A 20,905-nucleotide genomic window follows, 5' to 3' on the forward strand; every position below is an offset into this window, starting at 1 on the left:
CAGAATGTGCCCTGACCGGAAATCAAACTGGCAACCTTTTGGTTGATGACACCCAACCAACTGAGCCACACCGGCCACGGCTATCTATCTTATAATTGACATAAAACATTATAGTTTAAGATGTATGACAATGATTTGATATGTGTATGTGTTGTGAAATGATCACCACTGAGTTTAGTTAATATTTAATATCTATCACCTCTCATGGTTCTTTTTTTTTTTTTTTTTTTTTTTTTTCTTGTGATGAGAACTTTTAAAATCTAAGCTCTTGGCAATTAATCTGCCTAAATTTGTATCTCAACTCTAAGCTTTGTGACCGTGGACAAGCTTTGTGATCTTAACTTCTGTGAGCCTCAGTTTTCCCAGCTAAGAAATTGGGAAACTAGCCTCCACCTCACAGGGTTGATAAGGCGGATTTAGTAGCTAGCATTCATAATGCTCTCAGCTCAGTGCCTGGTTGGTTGCACGTCCCCTGTGGCTGAAGCTGCAGCCCTCTGAAGCCCAGCTAAGTAAAGAGGAAGGGAGTATACTTGTCTTGCTCCATCTGCCCAAGTCCCTGTCAGCCTGCCTGGGATGGGGGTGGGGGCCTGGCCATCGGTCAGTCACTGACTTTCTCTCCTCCGCCCACTCCCTCCATAGTTGTGGCCATGCTTGGGATGCTGTCGCCCTCCAGCCGGGGAGCTCTCATGACCACTGCCTGCTTCCTCTTCATGTTCATGGGGTAGGTGTGTCTGAGCGGGCTCCGGGGGCTGGCACACGCTAGCTGCGCTCCAGCTCATAGGTCCCTTGGTGTGGATCCCTGCTGTTTCCCACAGAGTTTTCGGTGGATTTTCCGCTGGCCGTCTGTACCGCACTCTAAAAGGCCATCGGTGGAAGAAAGGAGCCTTCTGTGTAAGTGTCCTCAGCCGCCTCCTGGTATTGGTGGGGAACTGAGAAGTTTCCTCCTGGTTTCCTCAGGAGCAGTGTCAGCAGGCCCTGGGAAGGTTTTAGGGCCAGAGGCTGAGCAGCAGCATGATGGAGCAGAAAGAGTGTATCCTGAGACTCAGGAATGCTGGGCTCGTACCCACAGGTGCAGCAGATCCTAGGGCTTTAGTTGCCATATAAAATGAGAGGATTAAATGATTTTTAGCCTATTTAGTATGATGTCTCAAGCAAGAGAAGAAATAGAGGATTCAGAGTAACTGCATTTAGCCATCAAGCCTAAGTGTGAAAGTTTAAGGGCAAACACTGGTCGGGGCTGCGGGGAGTGGTGCACCCTGCCCGCTGGTGCAGAGGGGCAGAAGAAGCCAGGCCCCTTGTCACCATTAGTCTGTTTTCCAGATTTTGGTTCTTTGTTCCCTTCAGTGAGGACAGCTCCTGCCCTCTCTGTCCTCCACCAGGACACAGAAATTGAAGGATGCCTAGGAGCCAACTGCAGCTCTCAGGGAGCGCTGAGCCCTTCCAGAGCTAAGGAGGTCTTTAGGGACCAGGAGGAGCCGTGGTGTCAAACTCTGAGAAGCCTTTAATCCCGGCATTCTGAAGTCACATAGAAAGCCGGGACACACACACACACACACACGACTACACGACTCCAATTGCCTCAGAGCTCTGGCTGCCACACCCTGGCACATAGTAAACCCTGAGGATAGCAGAGCTGTGATGATTATTCTAGAAGGATCAAAAAAGGTCCAGAATTCTTAGTAGCCTCAAGTGTTTTTCTCAGGATACTGCGTGATCTACAGAAGCGTAAACCCTGCCCTCTCGCTCCCTGGTGAGGTCTCCCACCAGATACCCTCGAGGATCTCCCTCAGTGGGTCTCACACCAAACCCAGTCTCTTCCCCCAAACCCATTGCTTGCATCTTTGTATCTGGTGGCAACACCATTCACCCTGGTGACCACTTTCTCCTCAAATATCAAAAGTGTTGGGGGGTTTCCTGCCAAATAGCCCATGAGTTCCCTCCCATCTCCATCTCCAGGTTTCTTGCCCAAGTTTAGACATCTTTGCCTCTGGCCTCTACCCTTGACTATCTGTGAGGCCTCCCTGTCTCCCTGTGACTTTCTGAGCTTTCTCTGATGTTCTAACGTGTTTGCAGATGATCAGTGCGGGTATATGATTGCTTATTTCTCCTCCAGCTTCTGCCATCACCTCTCCCTAGGTACACCACCCTCTCACCTCATCCTTTAAATTTTTTTTTTTAAAGAATAGTTTGTTGACTTTTTTTTTTTAGAGAGAGGGGAAGAGAGAAAGAGAAACATCGATGTGAGCGCAACATTGATTGGCTGCCTCCTGCACCGGGGATCAAGCCTGAAACCATGACCTCCTGATCCATGGTCAGCATTCAACCACTGAACCACACTGGCTGGGCTAGACATGTATATTTTGTAAAAGTTTTATTCATTTATTTTTTTTAAATGATTGATTTCAGAGAGAAGGGAGGAGGAGAGGGGAGAGAGTGAGAGAGCGCACAAATCATTGATCGGATGCCTCCTGTACACCCCCTACTGGGGATTGAGCCCACTACCTGGCATGTGCCCTTGAATGGGATCTGACTTGGAATCCTTCAGTCCACAGACCAACATTATCCACTGAACCAAACCAATCTGGGCTATTCGTTCTTTATTCAACAAATGTTTATTGAGCAGCTGCTGTGTTCTAAGTGCTAGGATTACATCAGTGAACAGGAGGGCACACTCCTCAGCCTATGGTGAAGGCAGACTGATTAGGTTACAACAATATGGAATTACAAACTGGTATGAGGACAAGGAAGGGGCTGTGCAGGAATCTAAAGGACAAAGAACATGAGTCTTGCCTAGTCTGGGAATCGGGAAGTGCTTTCTGGGGGGAATGATTCTTGAGTCTTAGAAGACATGGAGGACTGAGGACCTGTAGTCTGGGGGCCCCACTGGGACAGCTGGGAGCTCCCTAGATGAAGCTCCCCAGCCTGGCTCCTCTTGCTTCCAGACAGCGACACTGTACCCTGGCGTGGTTTTTGGCATTTGCTTCGTATTGAATTGCTTCATCTGGGGAAAGCACTCATCAGGAGCGGTAAGTGCCCTCCCAGCAAGGGGGGGTTGGGCAGCTGTGCTCAGCTCTACTCCCATAAGTCACTTCCTGCTCTTCCCTTCCCTTTTCTGAGTCTTCACAAAGTTCTATTTCCAGCTCTAGGGGCTGAGGGCTAGCTGGGGTTTCCCCAGCCCTGCCCATGTTTTTGCCTGGGCCCTGGCCTTCCTGTGGGCTTTTTCAGACAGCTGACCAAAACTTACTTCTCTACAGGGAGGTGTCCCTGGTCCAGGGGCCAGCTGGGGAATTCCCCTTTGTCCCAACCAAGGGAAAGCTGCTTGGTATCAGTGTCCCAAAACAAGGCTTTCCTCCCCTGCAGGTTGTTCTGTCCGAAGGGGGAGGGGTGATCCTGCGGCCCCCGTTGTTTCTAGCAGCTGCCCAGGACTCAATGAGTAGGATTGTGAACTCTGTTGAGGGTTGGGAGACGGGGCCTTGATCCAGTAGCAGGACTGTGGTAGAGGTAGGCAGGCATTTGCACTCAGCCACAGCAGGTGGAGCCCCCGCCCCTCCCCGTGCAGGTGCTCACTGCAGGTCCTCGGTGAGGCTTCCAGCCCCGGGCGCTAGGGAACCGGCTTCTTTCCAGCATCCAGGAAGCGGCCCGGGAAGCACAGCGGTGCTCCTCCTCTCCCTTCCTCTCTTTTATTCCTGGGTTCCTTCTCTCTTTCCACATTTTTCTCCCAATAACCAACTGCTCATTACAAATACTCATTGTAGAAAATTTGGAAAGTACAGAGAAGTTAAAGAATTCAGAAATAACCCAGAATCCAACCACCCAGAGATAAATACTGTGTAGATCTTTACTATGTATTTTTCAGTCTTTTTCCTCTTTTTAGATTCATTTAAAATCGAAGAGTTTAATTTAAAAATTATAAAATAATAATAGCAAACACTTATAAGATACTTACTTTGGAATAAGTTCTGTTTTAAATAGTTGACATATATTAATTTATTTTTGCATGATTCCTTTTTTAAGTTAATTTTTAAAAGATATTTTTTATTAATTTTTAGAGAAAGAGGAATGGAGAGGGAGAGAAAAAGAGAGAGACATCCATGAGAACAAAGCATCAATCAGCTGCCTCCAGCACACCCTTGACCTGGGATCAACCTCGCCACCCGATCACCGGTGCATGGGACAACTCCCAACCCACTGAGCCACAAGAGCCAGGGCTCTTTTTGCATAATTCTTATCAAAGCATAATACTTTAGAGAAGAGGATAGAGAAGAAAGTGAAAAATCCGTTTTCATCCTCCCGTCCCAGCCGAGGAAGCACTAATAACTTTTTGATATAGGTCTTTTTATAGGCTCTTAAACAGATAAATATTGGGTATTTTTATTAAAATGGAGTGCTAGCCATTCAGTTTTATAACCTGCTTCATTTAGTTAGTATTATAGTGTAGGGTTCTATTTTGACAAAATAGGGAACACACTATTTGTGCAGTGTCCCTCCCTCCCCCCCCTTTTTTCCCTTCACTTAACATACCAAACCCATAATGTCCCTTCATTCTGGCCTCTTCATCTTCCTTCATGTCCTCAGTTTCCTCCGTCCCTGTTCTTTCTCCACTTCCTCCCTGAATGACAAACTCTGGGATGCTGTGGTTCCATCTTCATAGCCCAAGTGGGTTTACCATGTGCACTCCACTTTTCCCCAGGGCTGGGGTCAGCTCCAGAGCTTCTGGCCAGGAGCCCTCTGGGGTGTGTCTGTAGGGCCTTCCACATGATGGTGGCCCTGCTCTACACACCCCTTTCCCTGACACCCCAGAAGGTCCCCTTCCCTTTGCACAGTCTCAGCCTAGGCATCAGGGCCTTATGGGGCCTCATGATGGTGTGTCCTCAGGTGCCCTTCCCCACTATGGTGGCCTTGCTGTGCATGTGGTTCGGGATCTCCCTGCCCCTCGTCTACCTGGGCTACTACTTCGGCTTCAGAAAGCAGCCATATGACAACCCTGTGCGCACCAATCAGATTCCCCGGCAGATCCCTGAACAGCGATGGTACATGAACCGATTTGTGGGGTGAGTCTTCATCTGGGGCCTTCTGGAATGGGTGTTGTGGGGTGAGTCTCCATCTGGGGCCTTCTGGAATGGGTGAGGTTAACACTACTCTTAGGAGAACATGGAAGAAGGTGCCTTCCCCCAAGGATGCTGTGACTGGTGTTTTGCAGCTCAGCAGCTTAGCTGGGCCTAGTAGACTTCGTGAAACTTAGCTTTGCTCTAAGATAAAGAGGACCGAATTATAGCCAGATTTGGTGTTGGCCTAGGAACCAGGTTTGGGGGGGGAGATGCGGTGACAGAGGTTAAAACCATTGCTTGGACCTTAAGCAAGTCAGCCCGCCTCTCTGTACTTCAGTTTCCCAGAGAGAATGATGCCCACCGGCTTACCTCTCAAGAGGCTGTAATGGTACAGAGTCATGCTGAAAGAATTAGAACCACCCCACCGTGTAAGCTTTCTCAGTCAGCTTGGCTAGGGAGGGACCCTGGGCTTCCAGTGGCTGGTCTCCCCCAGTGTTAACCCTCCTGTTCTGCTGCAGCATTCTCATGGCTGGGATCCTGCCCTTCGGTGCCATGTTCATCGAGCTTTTCTTCATCTTCAGTGTGAGTAGTGCTGTCTGCTCCCCCTCCCTCCACACCACATAGCCTTTATCGCCGCTCGCCTGGTCCCTTCCCCTTCACTTAGGTGCTCTGCCTCTTGCTACCTCTGAAGTTTCAGGTGGGCCATTTAACCTCTTAGAGCCCCCATTTTCCACCCCGACAGGATAGTAGTCCTTCCTCCTAGGATGGCTTGGAAGGTCAAATGAGATATGGCATGTGTGCTGGGTCTAGTGTGGGAGGACTCAGTGCATAGAGGCTGCTTCGATAATACTGCAGTCAGTCACCACTATTTTTAATATTGTTGCATCTGCTTTGATTTCTGGGTTCCTATACATATTTACCTAAGTTACTCAAAAGACTCAGGAAGTGGAGGGAATGAGGCCTGTTTTCAGGATCATTGTAAAAACTGTAACTGTGGCTGTGACGACGATTGCTCTTGTCCCAGGCGTGCGGAAATGAAAATTGGCCGTAGAACTCCTCACAGCATTGAAATCTGTCTCACGAACTTGCTGCCCAGCACAGAGGGTGCCTTGCACCAAGTCAGTGCTGGACAAGTATTTGCTGCTCTGGAGTGGCCCAGCCCCTCCCTGCTGAGATCCCCTTGCTCACCCAGCCCTACCTAGGAAAAGGGTCAGAGAATGGGCTCCCTGCCAGCGCAGCCCTTCAGTTCTCTTTGTGTGACCTTGGGCCAATCACCAGCCTCACTGAGCCTTGACTTCTTTAACTGTAAAAGGCCACACTTTCATAGGTTCATATGTGAAGATGTCCTTGAAGCTTGTAGCTTGCCTGCCATGTGGTAAGCTACCCCTGAGAAGTGGTGGCTGCTATGTAATTTTTCAAAAAATATATTTTTTTTGATTTCAGAGAGGAAGGGGGAAAGAGAGAGAGAAGGAGGGAGGGAGGGAGGGAGGGAGAGAGAGAGAGAGAGAGAGAGAGAGGGAGAGGGAGGGAGGGAGAGAGAGAGAGAGAGAGAGAGAGAGAGAGAGAGAGAAAGAGAAATATCAATAATGAGAAAGAATCATTGATTGCTGCCTTCTGCATGCACCACACTGGGATTGAGCCCACAACCTGGACGTTACCCTGACCAGGATTCGAACCCTGGCCTGCTGGCTCATAGGTTGACACTCAACCACTGAGCCATGTCGGCCGGGCTGCTATATACTTTGACAAGGGTGTGATGCAGCTTTCTACAAGCTGCAGTGTTCAGGGTAAAGCCCACCCATCGCAGGGTCAGCCATGCCCCAGGCACTCCTGAAGAATAGGCTGGCTCACTCTGCTCCAGGGAGGAGGGCCAGTGAGAGCCATATGCCAGGCACATAGGCCCCGATGGCATTGTGATGATATCTCCATTCCTGCCCTGGTGACAAGTGCCATGCATGCCAGTCCTAACTGAGAGCAGGCAGGGTAAGCCAGGGGAAGGGGCCATTGGGTGGAGGCAGGCCATTTAACCTCTGAAGGCTGGCTTTGATGTGTCTGCAGGCAATCTGGGAGAATCAGTTCTATTACCTCTTTGGCTTCCTATTCCTCGTCTTCATCATCCTGGTGGTGTCCTGCTCACAAATCAGCATCGTCATGGTGTACTTTCAGCTGTGTGCAGAGGTAAGGGGCATGGGGCCAGGAGTTGGGGGTGGGGAACCTGGGTCCAACGTTGAATGGGTCACAGGGGCTGTCTGGGTTTCCCATGTTCCCCCTTCTGGCCACGAGGTTCGGGCAGATACATCACGCCCTCTCTCTGAGCCTCCATCTGTTCCGTGGGCTCCTTCATGAGCAGCTCTGGTTGCAGTTGCTTAGCCTCTCTGTGCTTTCCTAACGTAACAAGGATCGTTAGGAAAGGACTGGCTCAGGGCCGCTACAATGATTAAACTGGGCTGACTCACGTGCACCACTTAGAATTGTACCTGGCACATGGGGAGCATTTGCTCACATCATGTTAGTTGTTATTACTATTCTTTTATTGTTGTTGGTTTTTAAAAATTAAGGTATATTTTATAAACAAGGAAGTTCACCCTTTTCGGTGTACCTTTGAAAATGCATACAGTTGTGAAACCACCATTTCAGTCAAGATATAAAACATTCCCATCGCCCCAGATATTACTGTTCTTACCCAGAGTCTTGAGCTCCTTGGGGAAGAGTTCTGACCACTCTGTTTCCTCCTCAGGATTACCGCTGGTGGTGGAGGAATTTCCTGGTCTCCGGGGGATCTGCCTTCTACGTCCTGGTCTATGCCATCTTTTATTTTGTTAACAAGGTACCACCCTTATTTTGTTAACAAGTTCTCGTAGCCCTTTTAGGGCAGGATAGTGGAGAAGAGGGTGTTGGGAAAAACTCAAGTGTCTGAATCTTCTTTCCCATCAGCAGTGGGACCAATGCCAGTATAGAACTGTCTCTGTTCTAGAACATGTATCTTTTTAGAAAAGAGAATCTATGTTCTGCATTTTTGGAAGACAAAAGCTTTGAGAATATATGACCCTGAGATTATTGCATGAAAAACCTGTGAAATATATCACCTTACAATGCTTTTAATAGTAAAAAGAAACTCTGATGATAACAGTATTCACCTCAAGAAGCTAGAGAAAAAAAGAACGTGAAAGAGGATAAAGAGGATAAATGAAAAGAGTTAGTCAAGATAAAAACAGAAAATGATGAAATAGCCTTGAGCTCCCAAATTTACGACCTCAGGTGTCCTGTCTCTGGATGCTTCCTTCCCTTCTTCGTTCAAGTCCAGTTCAGTCCTTCATAATAAGGTCAGGACGAGCCACGGCTTCGTCTGCATCTCAGATCGTCTTTGCTGTGTGAGCCACATAGGTAGAGTGTGGGCGAATGAAAGGGAGCCTGGCTTACCTGACTCGGGTACATTGTGTTTGCTTGGCTTCAGTCTGCTGGCAGGATCTTTCCACAGAGTAGAAAGTTGACCCTTGGCAGTCCTAGAGGCTCCTTTTTTTTTCAGCTTTGCAGCCCTAGAGCTAAAGAAAGTCTGTCTTCTACCATCATATTATCAATCCCTCAGGGAAAACTGTTGTTGGCCCAGGTTACATGCCATCCTTTATTGTTCCTCAGGTCCAATAGGATGGCTTACACTGACTAGCTTAGGTTTTGTACTAGGAATGACAGGCCCAACAGGACCATAAGTGAGGAGTGGCTACTCCAGAACACTGGGCAGAAGGAAGACAGGAGGCAGTGTTGGGCAAGCAAATCATAACTATCATAGCCTCCTACCAGGCCCCCTGGAGTCACATCACAGTCTCCTGTCCTTCCTTCCTCTGCCTCGTTCTTTCTTCTCTGTTCTAAAAACCTCCTTCTCCATCCCCAGGGCCTTTCTCATCTGTAAAATGATGGCCTTGAGCTGTCTGAATTTCAAAGGACACTGCCAGTACTGCCTTTTTGCCTCGTCCCTTTCCTGGATTTACCCCTGGATTTACCGCTGCCCTGTCCCCTGCCCCCACCTCCCGTCACCCTCATCCTTTCTCCAGCCACAAGAAATGTATAAAAGGAGAGGTGTGGGTGGAGCCTGAGAACATGGACTTCACTTCACCTTAGGAAGGTCAAATATTCTCAACTGAGCCTCTCTGACCTTTTGAGAGTCAGAGAGGCTCAGTTGGTTTAGCATACTATACACAGAAAGGTTGCCAGTTCAACTCCTGGTCAGGGCACATACCTGGGTTGCCAATTCCATCTCCAGTTGGGGAACATATAGAAGACAACTGATTAATATTTCTCTCTCCTCTCTCTCTCTCTCTCTCTCTCTCTCTCTCTCTCTCTCTCTCTCTCTCTTTCTCTCTTCCCTTTTCTCTCTTTCTTCCCCCTCTCTCACTTTCTCCCTCCCTCCCTTTCTCTCTCTCCAAACATGTCGGTACATGATTAAAAATTTTTTTAAAATAGTCCCTAGCTGGTGTGGCTCAGTTGGTTGTGTGTTGTCCTGTGCACTTCAATCCATCAGAATTGAAGGTCATCCATTCAATTCTGATGGGTGTTTCTCTCACACCAATCTTTCTCTTTCTCTCTTCCTCTTCCTCTTTCTCTTTTAAAAATAAATAAATCTTTAAAAAACAGAAAAACAAAAACAAACAATGACTTTATTGTTTTCTTCTGGGCTCCTGGCATTCTGTGACCATGTGTCTGTCCATGAGGCCTAGAGCAGGCCCCATGCAGGTCCTACCTAGTGTCTGGGCAGATCTTGATACCAAGGTTCCAGATTAGCTCCACTTGGCCTAGCACATACCAGCACAACACAGATCCTTGGCCTTCCTGCCCAAGCCTCGAAACTCTACAGAGAAGTCCAAAATGCTCCAAGATAAAATCCCTGTGAGGTGTTAGAAAAGTGACAGTAGCCCTAGCTGGTTTGGCTCAGTGGATAGAGCATTGGCCTGGGACTGATGAGTCTCAGGTTCGATTCCGGTTAAGGACATATGTCCAGGTTTTGGGCTCGATCCCCAGTAGGGAGCATGCAGGAGGCAGCCGATGGATGATTCTCATCATTGATGTTTCTATCTCTCCCTCTCCTTTCTCCTCTGAAATCAATAAAAATATATATATTTAAAAGTGACAGCATTCTGAGGAAGAGAGGGCTGGAGGCTGGGGCAGGCATATGGTGGCTCCCTGGTCCTTAAGCTGGGACTCTGAAATACCTCTTCCCTATTCCCTGTCTGCTACTCCGGCCATTCGGGAATTTCACCGTACTGTTCTGGGAACTGTGGAGGGTAAAGTATCTATTTGTACTGCATCTGGTCCTTGACCCTGAGTCACACCTGTCTTCCCAGTGAGCTCCTAGGCCTTTCCCTGAGAGACTCCTGGCCCCTCTTACCCCAGCCAGAAATGGCCTGGGTCGACAGAGTTGGACCTTTGACTCCTAGCACTCTGGCCCCAGGTTCAAATCCCAGTTCCCTCTATTTCTTGGCTGTGTCACTGTGGGCATTGTTTAACCCCTCACTGCCCCATCTGTAACATGAGCTAACAACCCACCATGGTGTCGTGAGGATCCAAGGCCATGCACAGGCCGTAGCGTGGAAGAAGGTTCACTGTGGCTGTGGGCCCGTCTGCCCCTTGCTGCCTATCTGGAGCAAGCGCCTTTTCCTGCCAGGCTTTGCCATGAAATCATGGGGGCAGGGGACAGTTGGCCGTGGCAGGCTGGCACTAAGCATCCATCCCTTTCTTTTCTCCCCTGCTAATGCCCCAGCTGGACATCGTCGAGTTCATCCCCTCTCTCCTCTACTTTGGCTACACGGCCCTCATGGTCCTGTCCTTCTGGCTCCTCACGGGCACCATCGGCTTCTATGCAGCCTACATGTTTGTCCGCAAGATCTACGCTGCTGTGAAGATAGACTGATGGGGTGGACCGTAGCCATGCCCACTCCGTCCATGGACAGGAAGCACCTGCGTGGGGACCTGCAGGCACGCAAAATAAAGTAACTCCTGCTTGTTTGGAATGTAACTCCTGGCACAGTGTTCCTGGATCCCAGGGCTGCGTGGGGCGGGAGGACCTGTAGATAAATCTTGCATTTTTCTCCATCATCTTATTTCAATTCTGTGGGGGATGAGGTTTTTTGTGGGTCATTTTTCTTCAGTGCTAAGAACGTTCCCTTCAGGAGGAACTCTGGGACCCGTTCAGGTTTATTTTTGGTTAGGATTTTTTTTTTTCTTTTTAAACAATGGATCCAGCATGGATAAATCCACCAAGACACTGGGTTTTGGTCACTGTCTCCACCTCAGTTCCTCAGGGCTGTTGGCCGCCCCACAACTAACTGGAAAAGGAAACACCAGGCCTCCTGGGACTTCAGTGAGGTTCCAAGCCTCTCACCGTCCATCCTCGCCGTTGATGCCGTGACAAGCACAGCTCTAGCCCGGACATGCATCCTCAGTGCCAACCTGCCTCTACCAGCCACTTTCCCTCCCTCGTCTCACCTCTCCAGCCTTCTGGGGCTGCCCAAGGCAGGGCCTCTAGCCAGGCCTCTGGGTCGTCTTGTCACCAGGAGCAAGTCCAATCCTGGTTGCTACAAGGAACTCCCTGGAAGTCCTAGTGAGCAGTGGGAATTTGCTGGAGCAGAGAAGAGACTTGCAGCGAACTATTTCTGTGCCAAGAAATCCTGGATCCAGGGCCAGGTGTTTCCAAAGCCAAACCAAGTATATCTATGTCTGTGCCTGGGCTGAGGGTCTTCACCCTTTAGGATTTCTCCCAGTCCCTTCCTCAGGGGGTTGCTGTTCTTACAAAGTGTGCTGGCGGTGGGGTCTCTCTTCCCCCACTTGGAGCACAACAAAGCCTGGAGACTTCAGATCTCTTCCTTTCGTGGCTGGGGAGAGGCATTCCCTCCCTGACATCCCCCAGCCTTCGTGCCCATGCACAGCTTTTAGCCAGACCCATTCCCCTCCCCCTCCCATTTGAGTTCTAGCCTCCTTTGAGGGAAACCTAGAAAACTGATGGTGAAAAAAAAATGGAAGGTAAATTCTGTCATTTCTTCCCCAATTCCCAGGAATAGGCAAGGAGCCAGTTACCCCAAGTTAGAGGTAACTAACATGGCAGGTCTGGCTCCTTTATCAACACCCACTCTTGGGGCCAAGTCTTCCCTCCACCCCCCACTGCCCATCCACTCTGCATGTCACTTTCTCTTAAATTGCAGGAGACCAAACCCACCCTGGGATTAGGGTTTAAATAGTAGCCACTCACCCTTGCTCCAGCCCCTTCAGGACTCCCATCACAAGACAAAGCTCAGGATGCTGGTTAAGCTAGGAACACACTCTACCCCTTCCCCTCCCAGGTTATTCTCAGAACGGCCCCTACCAGCTCCACCAATCAAACCAGTGAACTTCTCAGCCTTGCCTCACAGTGACTCCACAGTGCCAAGTGGCAGCCACCAAGAATCAGGTTGAAGAAAAGGGAACTCAAGCAGTAGAGAATGATAATGGAATCTTGTTTATTCAAATCTTGGATTTCTTTTTCCCTAAGCTATTCTCTTTTGGGGGGAGTAGGGAAATGGACTCCTCATAAAGGATTTAAACATCATCAATTTTTCTGACTTTTTTAATCATCATCATTATTATTTTTAATTAAAAATGCCTGTATGCCTTTTTTTTTTCTTTTTTTTTTGTCCAATTGTAAATAAATATGCCATTGTCCTGTTGTCATGCCTCTTGAATATCTTGCAAGCATTTAGGGGTCTGAGGTGAGGCAACTTCTCCAAGTGGGTTGAGCTGAGTGGTTTCCCTCAAAGCTCAGTTCATGTCAGGCTATCTAGAGTTAAGGCCACTGTTGTTCCCCTACTTGGTATAAGTTCATAGCTTCTCCCATCTGCTCATCTCCTCCATTCTAAATCACAAGTATTTGCCCCTCTGATCCCACAAGTAGGAAATGGTATTTAACTGTGAGCTTTGATAGCAATGAGACCTGATTTTCGATTCCCAGCTCTAATATTTTACTGTCAACTCACTTCACCTGTCTGTCATGTAAGACTCCTTCAATTGCAGACAGTGCAAACAAGTCAAATTGGCTTAAGCCCAAGGGGAATACGTTGGCTCATAAGTCACCAAGTAAAAGGATAATTTGGCTTCAGGTTTGTAGATCCAAGGGCTCAAAGGATAGCCTTAGGATGCTCCCTTTTCCACTCTGCTTCTCTCTGGTCTATTCTGTCCCATTGTCAAGAGTTTTTCTCTGTGGGGACGGTATGGAGGACATGGCACAGATTGCTCTAGGCTTACATTAGCCAGTTTGGAAACAAAACCTTCCCTACCCTACTTAAGTATCTATAATAATCTGTAATAATAAAAGCATAATATGCTAATTAGACCAAACAGCTGGACAACCTTCCACAGGAAGCTGTGGCAGTGGGGGCTATCAGGCAGGCAGAGTAGTTGGGGGCGATCAGGCAGGCAGGCGAGCAGTTAGAAACCAGTGGTCCTGGACTGCAAGAGGTATGTCTGCAGGGAAAGAGCCTAAATTGGCAATCAGACATCCCCTTAGGGGTCTCAGATTGTGAGCAGGTGCAGGCTGAGCTGAGGGGACCCCCCCCCTCCCGCCCCATGCATGAATTTCATGCACCGGACCTCTAGTATTTAATATAAATAAATCCCAGAAAAGCTCTCTGGTGGGCCCAGTTTGGATTACTACTTGCACATATTGGACCATTCAATAAACCCAGGGGAATAGAGTATTATTATGGGCTGCATACACCAAGGGTATTGGCTATTGTGAATTTTAACCTCACTGGAACCCCTTGGAGTGGGTGATGAAGGAAGAATGACTTCCCAAGGTTAGGAATGTAGAGTAACAAAAACAATAGTTGCCTATAAAACCCCATCCCTTTCAACTCAGTTAATTTGCACTATTCTGATATCTTAAGGTGGAAGCTGAGGTAATTTATTTGTGGCCTCTTTTTTTCTCTAATATAGATGTTCAATGCTATGAATTGCTTCCTAAGTTCTGCTTTAGCAGCATCCTAGAAATTCTGATATGTTGTTTTTCATTGTCATTCAATTCAAGATACTTTGTAATATCTGATTTCTTTTTTGATTCATGTGTTATTTAGTTTCCAAATATTGGGGGATTTTTTTTCTTCTCTTCCCAGGATCTTTCTGTTACTAATTCTGTTTTGGGCAGAGACTTTGTAAGACTTGAACCTTTTGAATTTATTGAGACTTGTTTTATGGTCCAAAATATATCTTGGTAAATGTACAGTGTACACATGAAAAAACGTATTCTGCTGTTTGGGGGTGGAGTATTCTATAAAGATCAATCAGGTTAAGTTGGTTGATAGTATTGTTCAAGTCTATTATATCCTCACTAATTTTTATGCTTGCTTGTTAAATTAATTAAAAGGGGAATTGAAATCTTTGACTACAATTATAGATTTGTATATTTTGTCCCTTTGTGGGTTGCCTGTTCATTCTGTTAGTAGTGTCCTTTGACATAATTTTGATGAAGCTCATTTCTTTTGTTGCCTGTGCTTTTGGTGTCATATCTGATAAATCATTGCCAAGCCAATGTCCTGAAGCTTTTCCCCTGTTTTCTTCTAAGAATTCCATAGTTTTAGATATTACACTTAAGTTTTAGATATTACACTTTGATCTACTTTGAGTTCATTTTTGTATGTGGTATAAGGTAAGAGTCTGACTTTTTAAAATATATTTTTTATTTATTAATATCAGAGAGGGAGAGAGAGAGAGAGAGAGAGAGAGAGAGAGAGAGAGAGAGAAAGAGAAACATCAATGATGAGAATAATTGATTGGCTGCCTCCTGTACACCCCCTACTGGGGATCAAGCGTACCACTTGGGCACATGCCCCAATCGGGAATCAAATCGTGACCTCCTGGTTCATAGGTCAACACTCAAGCACTGTACCACACTGGCCAAGCCCAACTTTATTCTTTTCTATGTAGAAATCCAGTTTTCCCAGCACTATTTGTTGAAAAGATTGTCCTTTTCCCCATTGAATGGTTTTGGCACGTTTGTAAAAAATCATTTGACCATATATGTGAGGCTCAATTTAACTTTTTAAAGCTGTGGAATACAGTAGTAACTTTTAATGTTTTTATCTGCTCATTTCAACCTGTTTCAGTTGTGGGTTGGTGTTTATTGCTTATTTCCTCATTGTGGATTATGTTGCTTGGAATTTTATAGGACTGACTGTCTTTTATTGCATGCCAAATGTTGTGAGTTTTACCTTGTTAGGTGCTGAATGTTTTTGTAATCCTGTAAATCCCCTTGAGCTTTGTTCTGGGACAGTTAAGTTACTGGGAATAGTTTGATCTTTTTGAGTATTGCTCATAAGATTTTTAAAGGCAATTTCATTGTGATGACGGACATAACACTCTGGTACCCGAATTGGCTGCATTGCTCCTTCTTTCCTTTTATTTTGAACCCAGGGTTCGACCCCACAACACTCCGGGCCTGACTGCTCCGGGCTAAAGGCAATTTCAGAACAGTGCTCATTCTAGAGCTAGTTATTGGCCAATACTGAGACCTTTCTAAGTACTCTCCTCAATGCTCTCATGACATTGTCCACAGTTCCATGGCTGGTGGGAATAGAGACGATTCTATTTCCTTTCATCTTTCCTGATGGTTCTTTAGCTGGCCTCAGATAGTTTCCCCACAGGCTTGTGCTGATCAGTTTTCTGCTGAATATTCAGGAGACCCTCTGCAGATCTCTAGGAGTTTCTCTCTGCAGCTCTCGTTCATTCTCTAGTGTTTTGTCCTAGGACTCATTGCTTTGGTCTGCCTGAACTCTCTGCATTGTTTCCTCACTCGGTGCACTGGCTTCACTTCAGTCACCCGTCCTTATGCTAAAAACTCTCCTAGGGCAGTAAGCTAGGGCAACCATAGAGCTTACTTGTTTACCTGCCTGGGATCACTGTCCTTTTTGGTCAATGTCCAGAACCTGGAAAACCACTGTTTCATGTATTTGATCTGTTTTTTTCTGGTTGCTTCAGGTGGAATGATAAATATGATCCCTGTAATTCCATCTTGGCTAAAAATTGAAGTCTCTACTGCCAGCTTTTTTACCTGTAAGATCACAGGTTGTCTGTGAAGGAATGTATGAGTTCTGTTAAGTCAAGGGTCACTCACACTAGGTCCTCAGTTATTCCCTCCTCACCAAAGACAAGTCTACAGGGCCTGACTCCCAAGAATCTTAGCTTGGCAATGACTTGCTGGACTTAAGCAGCTCTCTAAGACCAGAAACCTTGCCATTGGACCTATGCTAGCCAGAAGTCAGTACCCTCTCACCCTGAGGGCCATTACAGCATGAAAGTGTCATCTTGGGGGACCCGTGGAAAGGCCAAATTATGGTCCAGCGGGTGTGGCTCAGCAGTTGAGCATTGGCCCAGAAACCAGGAGGTCACCAGTTCGATTCTCAGTCAGGGCACATGCCCGGGTTGCAGGCTTGATCCCCAGTGTGGGGTGTGCAGGAGGCAGCCAATCAGTGATTCTCTGTCATCATTGATGTTTCTATATCTCTCTCCCTCTCCCTTCCTCTCTGAAATCAAATATATATATATATATATATTTAAAAGGCCAAATTATGACTGTGAGCTCCTAGAGATGATGGTCCTAGTAATCCCACTAGACATGGTGGGTACACTTCATTTCATCGATGCTTGGTCCAAGCAAGTCATGGTACCATGCTCCCTCTCGCTAATACTTGCTAATAACTAATTCAAGAGTAGACATGTTACCCTGTTCTAGCCAATTACATACAAGATCTTGAAAGTCTGGAGTGGCTTCTGGGAAAGGTTCCCTCCATTTTAAGGGTGTTGTGAGAAGACAAATCAGCCTTCTCTGGAGTTGCTGTACCCCAAGTGCCCCTTGGAGCTACTGCCACCATCTTGGTACCAACCTGAGAGTGGAACCAACAGAAAGGAAGGTGGATCAGAGAAGGCCCAAGTCCTTGAAGACATCATTGAGCTGCTGAATCAAACAGCCCCAAAGCCCATCTTACCTCTGGATGTTCAGGTAAGAAAAAAAAAAAAAATGGTTAAGTCGAAGTTAAAGCTTCTGTTAGATGCAACCAAAAGTATTGTAACTGAGCCAGCCACCTGGAGAGCTGGAAATCTTATGTGGAGGGGAAGGCTTCTTAAAGGTATTTTTCCTCCCTTTAAGGAATTCCAAGTTCTTGAGGGCTGTCAAAAGACATGTCCAAAGCCATGCTGCAGCATCGGGAGCTCACAGTCTATCAGCCTTCCAGCTGGTGCCTGCTACACCACAGCCACATGCTCTTGAGATCTTCAATCAGCTCTGATGCTGGGGGCCTCAAAGGTCACTGACCCAAGTCAATATTTAGTTCTCCTGCCAGGACCGGTTTGGCTCAGTGGATAGAGCATCGGCTTGGGGACTGAAGGGTCCCAGGTTCGGTTCCGGTCAGGGGCATGTGCCTTGGTTGCGGGCATATCCCCAGTGGGGGGTGTGCAAGAGGCAGCTGATCGATGACTCACTCTCATCGATGTTTCTAACTATCTCTCTCCCTTCCTCTCTGTATAAAATCAATAAAAATAAAAATATATATTAAAAAAAAAAATTTAGTTCTCCTGTTGAGCCAGGGCAAGCAGATACCAGAGACTTCCTTTAATTTTTGCGCTGAAATCATGTCCATGGAGCAAAATATCAAAGTCCCCCAAGCTGTAATCAGCACAGGTAACGACTAGTTGCTATCTATAGTTTCTGGACATATTTTTCTGATTGAAAATAACTTGTTCAAAGGTCCTTCCCAGGCCAGTAGAACAGGGCTGATCTCTTAGAGCAGAGGTGAGCACAACCCTGGTGTCAGAGGCTTGTGTTTGCTCTTCACCCCGAAGCAGGAAGCCCCTCCTCACCATCCTGGGAGCACGTGTAAGCCAAGTGGCCGCCTCTCAGTAGGAGGGACTGGGAAGGGGCCCAAAGACATCACTTCAACTCCAGAGACTGCCTGGAAAAGAGTTGCCTTGGGCCATACAGAGTTCCTATCTGTAACTATAGTTTTCTCCTGGCCCACCTGAGAGACCCTGAACCTAGAGGATGTGCAGCATTCATTCATTCCACAGTTTCTGAGCCCACCCCCACCCCACCCCCCACCCCCCTGTGCTGGATGATATTCTAGGTGAACACCCCTCACGTCGAATAGCGCCCAGCAGTGAGTAAAAACAAAGTCCCCATGAGGGTAGAGGAAAAGGTAGATAAATAAATGTACAATATAATGTCAGGTGGTTGTAAGTCTTATAATACCGGTAAAACCCAAATCGGAAAGGGGAAGGAGAGTGATGGCGTTTTTTTTTCAGAAAGGGTAGTCAGGAAAGACTTTCCTAAAGAGATGAAATTGCAATGGATGAGCTTAAACCTTAATGAATCGAGAAGCCTGCCATGCAAATATCTAGAGAAGGTTCCAAGTGGAGGGAAGAGCAAGCAAGGTCTTAGGACAGGTTTGAAGACTCGCAGAAGGCTGGTGTCACTGGAAGGAGGAAAAGCATGGGGAATGAAGTTAGAGATGGCCAGGTCAGATCATAAGGGTCTTACAGACTATAAGAAGCATGTTGTCTTTTCCTCCTGCATCCAATCAGACCCCTTGGAGGGTTTGGAGCAGAAGAAGGACATGGCCAACACATGGTTTAGAGAGCCACTCTGGCTGCTATACCTTTGTAAGCACCTGGTACATAATGAGTGCTCACTGAGTGTTATCACTGTTTTCAGCCTCATTGGACTCTTGAGTTCACTGAGGGCTGAGACCTGAATAGAGCCATCTTATGTCCCCAGTGCCCAGTACAGAGGCGGTGCTACAATGAATGGATGAACAAATGAATGGCTCTGGACCTGAATGAGTGAGCAAGCAGGAGTGGGTTCTGAGAATGAGACTCATGCTCCAGAAGTGCAGCTGAGACACACACTTGGCGAGGTCAGGTTCAGTGTGAAGGCAGCATGCAGCAGAAAGATCAGGTAAGCACTTGTTTTGGTAAGCGCCATTGTCTTGAGCCTACAGATATAAAGGATTCAGCTTGGCCTAAATTTGAGCCACAGGAACCAAAGTGCATCTACCCACCAGGTATGTTCAGGGCAGATAACCAGCTTCCAGGATTGCCAGGACACTTGGAGGGTTATCCTGGGAGCATTAAGGACAGGTATTTGGCACAAGAGAGACCCAGAGGGTGCAGCCCACATGGGCACTGGTGTCCAAAATTAAGGTACTGGTCTGTAGTTGGGAGGCGACAGAGATTGGGGGCAGTCATAGAGAGCTTCAGTAAGACTCAAACTGAAGATAATACAGAGCTGGTATCTTTTCTTGCCTCCAGCTGCCCTGTGAGCTCTCCCATCTCTGAACCACGTTTGATCCTCTGTCCATGAGATAATACCTTCGTTTTTGCATTCAGTTTCTATTTCCAGAAAATGGCCTTAACCTACTCATCTAGCCTGCCTCTCCCAAGCAGCCACACTCCAGGCCCTGAACACATCATGCATTTTTCTATCTCAGTGCCTTTGGTTATGCTGTTTACTGTCAGGAATTCCCTTTTCCTGCCCCACTTTCTAAACTACTGCCCTTTTTTTTTTTTTTTTTTAATATATATTCTATTGATTTTTTACAGAGAGGAAGAGAGAGGGATAGAGTTGGAAACATCGATGGGAGAGAATCACCGATCAGCCGCCTCTTGCACACCCCCCACTAGGGATGTGCCCGCAACCAGGGTACATGCCCTTGACTGGAATCGAACCTGGGACCTTTTAGTCCCCAGGCCGATGCTCTATCCACTGGGCCAAACTGGTTTCGGCTACTGCCCATTCTTAAAAGCCCAGCGTTAGTGTCTGACTTCAGAGGAGCCTCCACCCTCTGACCACACACATCACACACAGTTGGGGCGAGCTGTATGCCAAGCTGGACTTAAGCTGGGTTCCATCTCTTTGAGATGACCATTGTGTGCCAGTTAGGCCTCTTGTCCCAGGGTAATTAGTAGTGTCCCTTTCATTTCCAGATGTGTTCCAGCTAAATGACAAATTATATGGTCACCCTTCATTGCCCCCACATTTCTCTGCCCTACTGAAATCCTTGGGTAGGAACCATGTTGACAGAGCTCAGCATAACACTCTGACACATCTGAATAGTCCTTCACTCACAGTAATTTTTGAGGTGCTCATGCGGTAAAGCAGCAGACAGATAGGGCTGGGGAGAAGAGATGAGAAAGGGGTGGAGGATGACTTCAGACAGCCTGGACAGGTAAGGCTCTAAAGAAGTGTTTGAGGCCTAAAATAATTGAGGGAGCCAGAAATGAGAATATCTGCAGAAAGTAAATTCCAGAGAGAGAGAGGCAAGTGCAAAAACCTTGAGGTTGGAATGTGCTTAGTATATTTAAGGAGTAGGAAGGCGAGTGTTAGGGAATTGTAGAAGCAACTGATGGACGATGTCAGCAGGGAACCGAAAATGCTGGGCTTTATCAACCACAATAAGGAATTAGGATTTTTTTTTTTTTTCTCCCAATGGAGGGTTTTGGACAGGGCAAGAATATGACAAGTTTATTTTTCACCCAGACTGAAAGGTATTTATTTTTTCATCATGCACACAGAAGATGAAAGTGCCATGAGTCCTGTTCTGACTGGACAAAGCCAATTTGTTTAGAATCAGAGATCAGAGTGATGTCTATTACAGCATGGCCACTGGGACACAGAATCATAACCATCAGAGTTACAGATTTCTTTTTGAGGCTAAACTCACAAAACACAGTGACAGTTTCCATTCTGAAGTCCTGCAAAACCACCATTATTCAAACTACTTCTAAGGGCAGGGTTATAATTAACAGGCCATAAAAACTTGATAACACTGAAACCGGTTTGGCTCAATGGA

At 47.0% G+C, this 20,905-nt stretch overlaps 1 protein-coding gene across 3 annotated transcripts in view; it reads left to right on the top strand.

Moving 5' to 3' along the window:
• Window positions 1-12,739, top strand: part of TM9SF4 (transmembrane 9 superfamily member 4) — a 43,154-nt gene extending 30,415 nt beyond the window's left edge. For all 3 annotated transcript variants that reach the window (XM_084887887.1, XM_084887886.1, XM_084887888.1), the window contains 8 exons: window positions 640-721; window positions 816-891; window positions 2,943-3,026; window positions 4,876-5,051; window positions 5,567-5,630; window positions 7,107-7,226; window positions 7,786-7,875; window positions 10,801-12,739. In XM_084887887.1, the coding sequence (XP_084744013.1) occupies window positions 640-721; window positions 816-891; window positions 2,943-3,026; window positions 4,876-5,051; window positions 5,567-5,630; window positions 7,107-7,226; window positions 7,786-7,875; window positions 10,801-10,950 (842 nt within the window). In that variant the 3' untranslated portion in view covers window positions 10,951-12,739. The remainder of the gene's footprint in view (window positions 1-639; window positions 722-815; window positions 892-2,942; window positions 3,027-4,875; window positions 5,052-5,566; window positions 5,631-7,106; window positions 7,227-7,785; window positions 7,876-10,800) is intronic.
• The last annotated feature ends 8,166 nt before the right edge of the window (window positions 12,740-20,905 follow it).

The sequence above is a fragment of the Pipistrellus hanaki genome (genome assembly GCF_964339955.1).
Source record: "Pipistrellus hanaki genome assembly, chromosome: 6".
Lineage (NCBI taxonomy): Eukaryota > Metazoa > Chordata > Mammalia > Chiroptera > Vespertilionidae > Pipistrellus > Pipistrellus hanaki.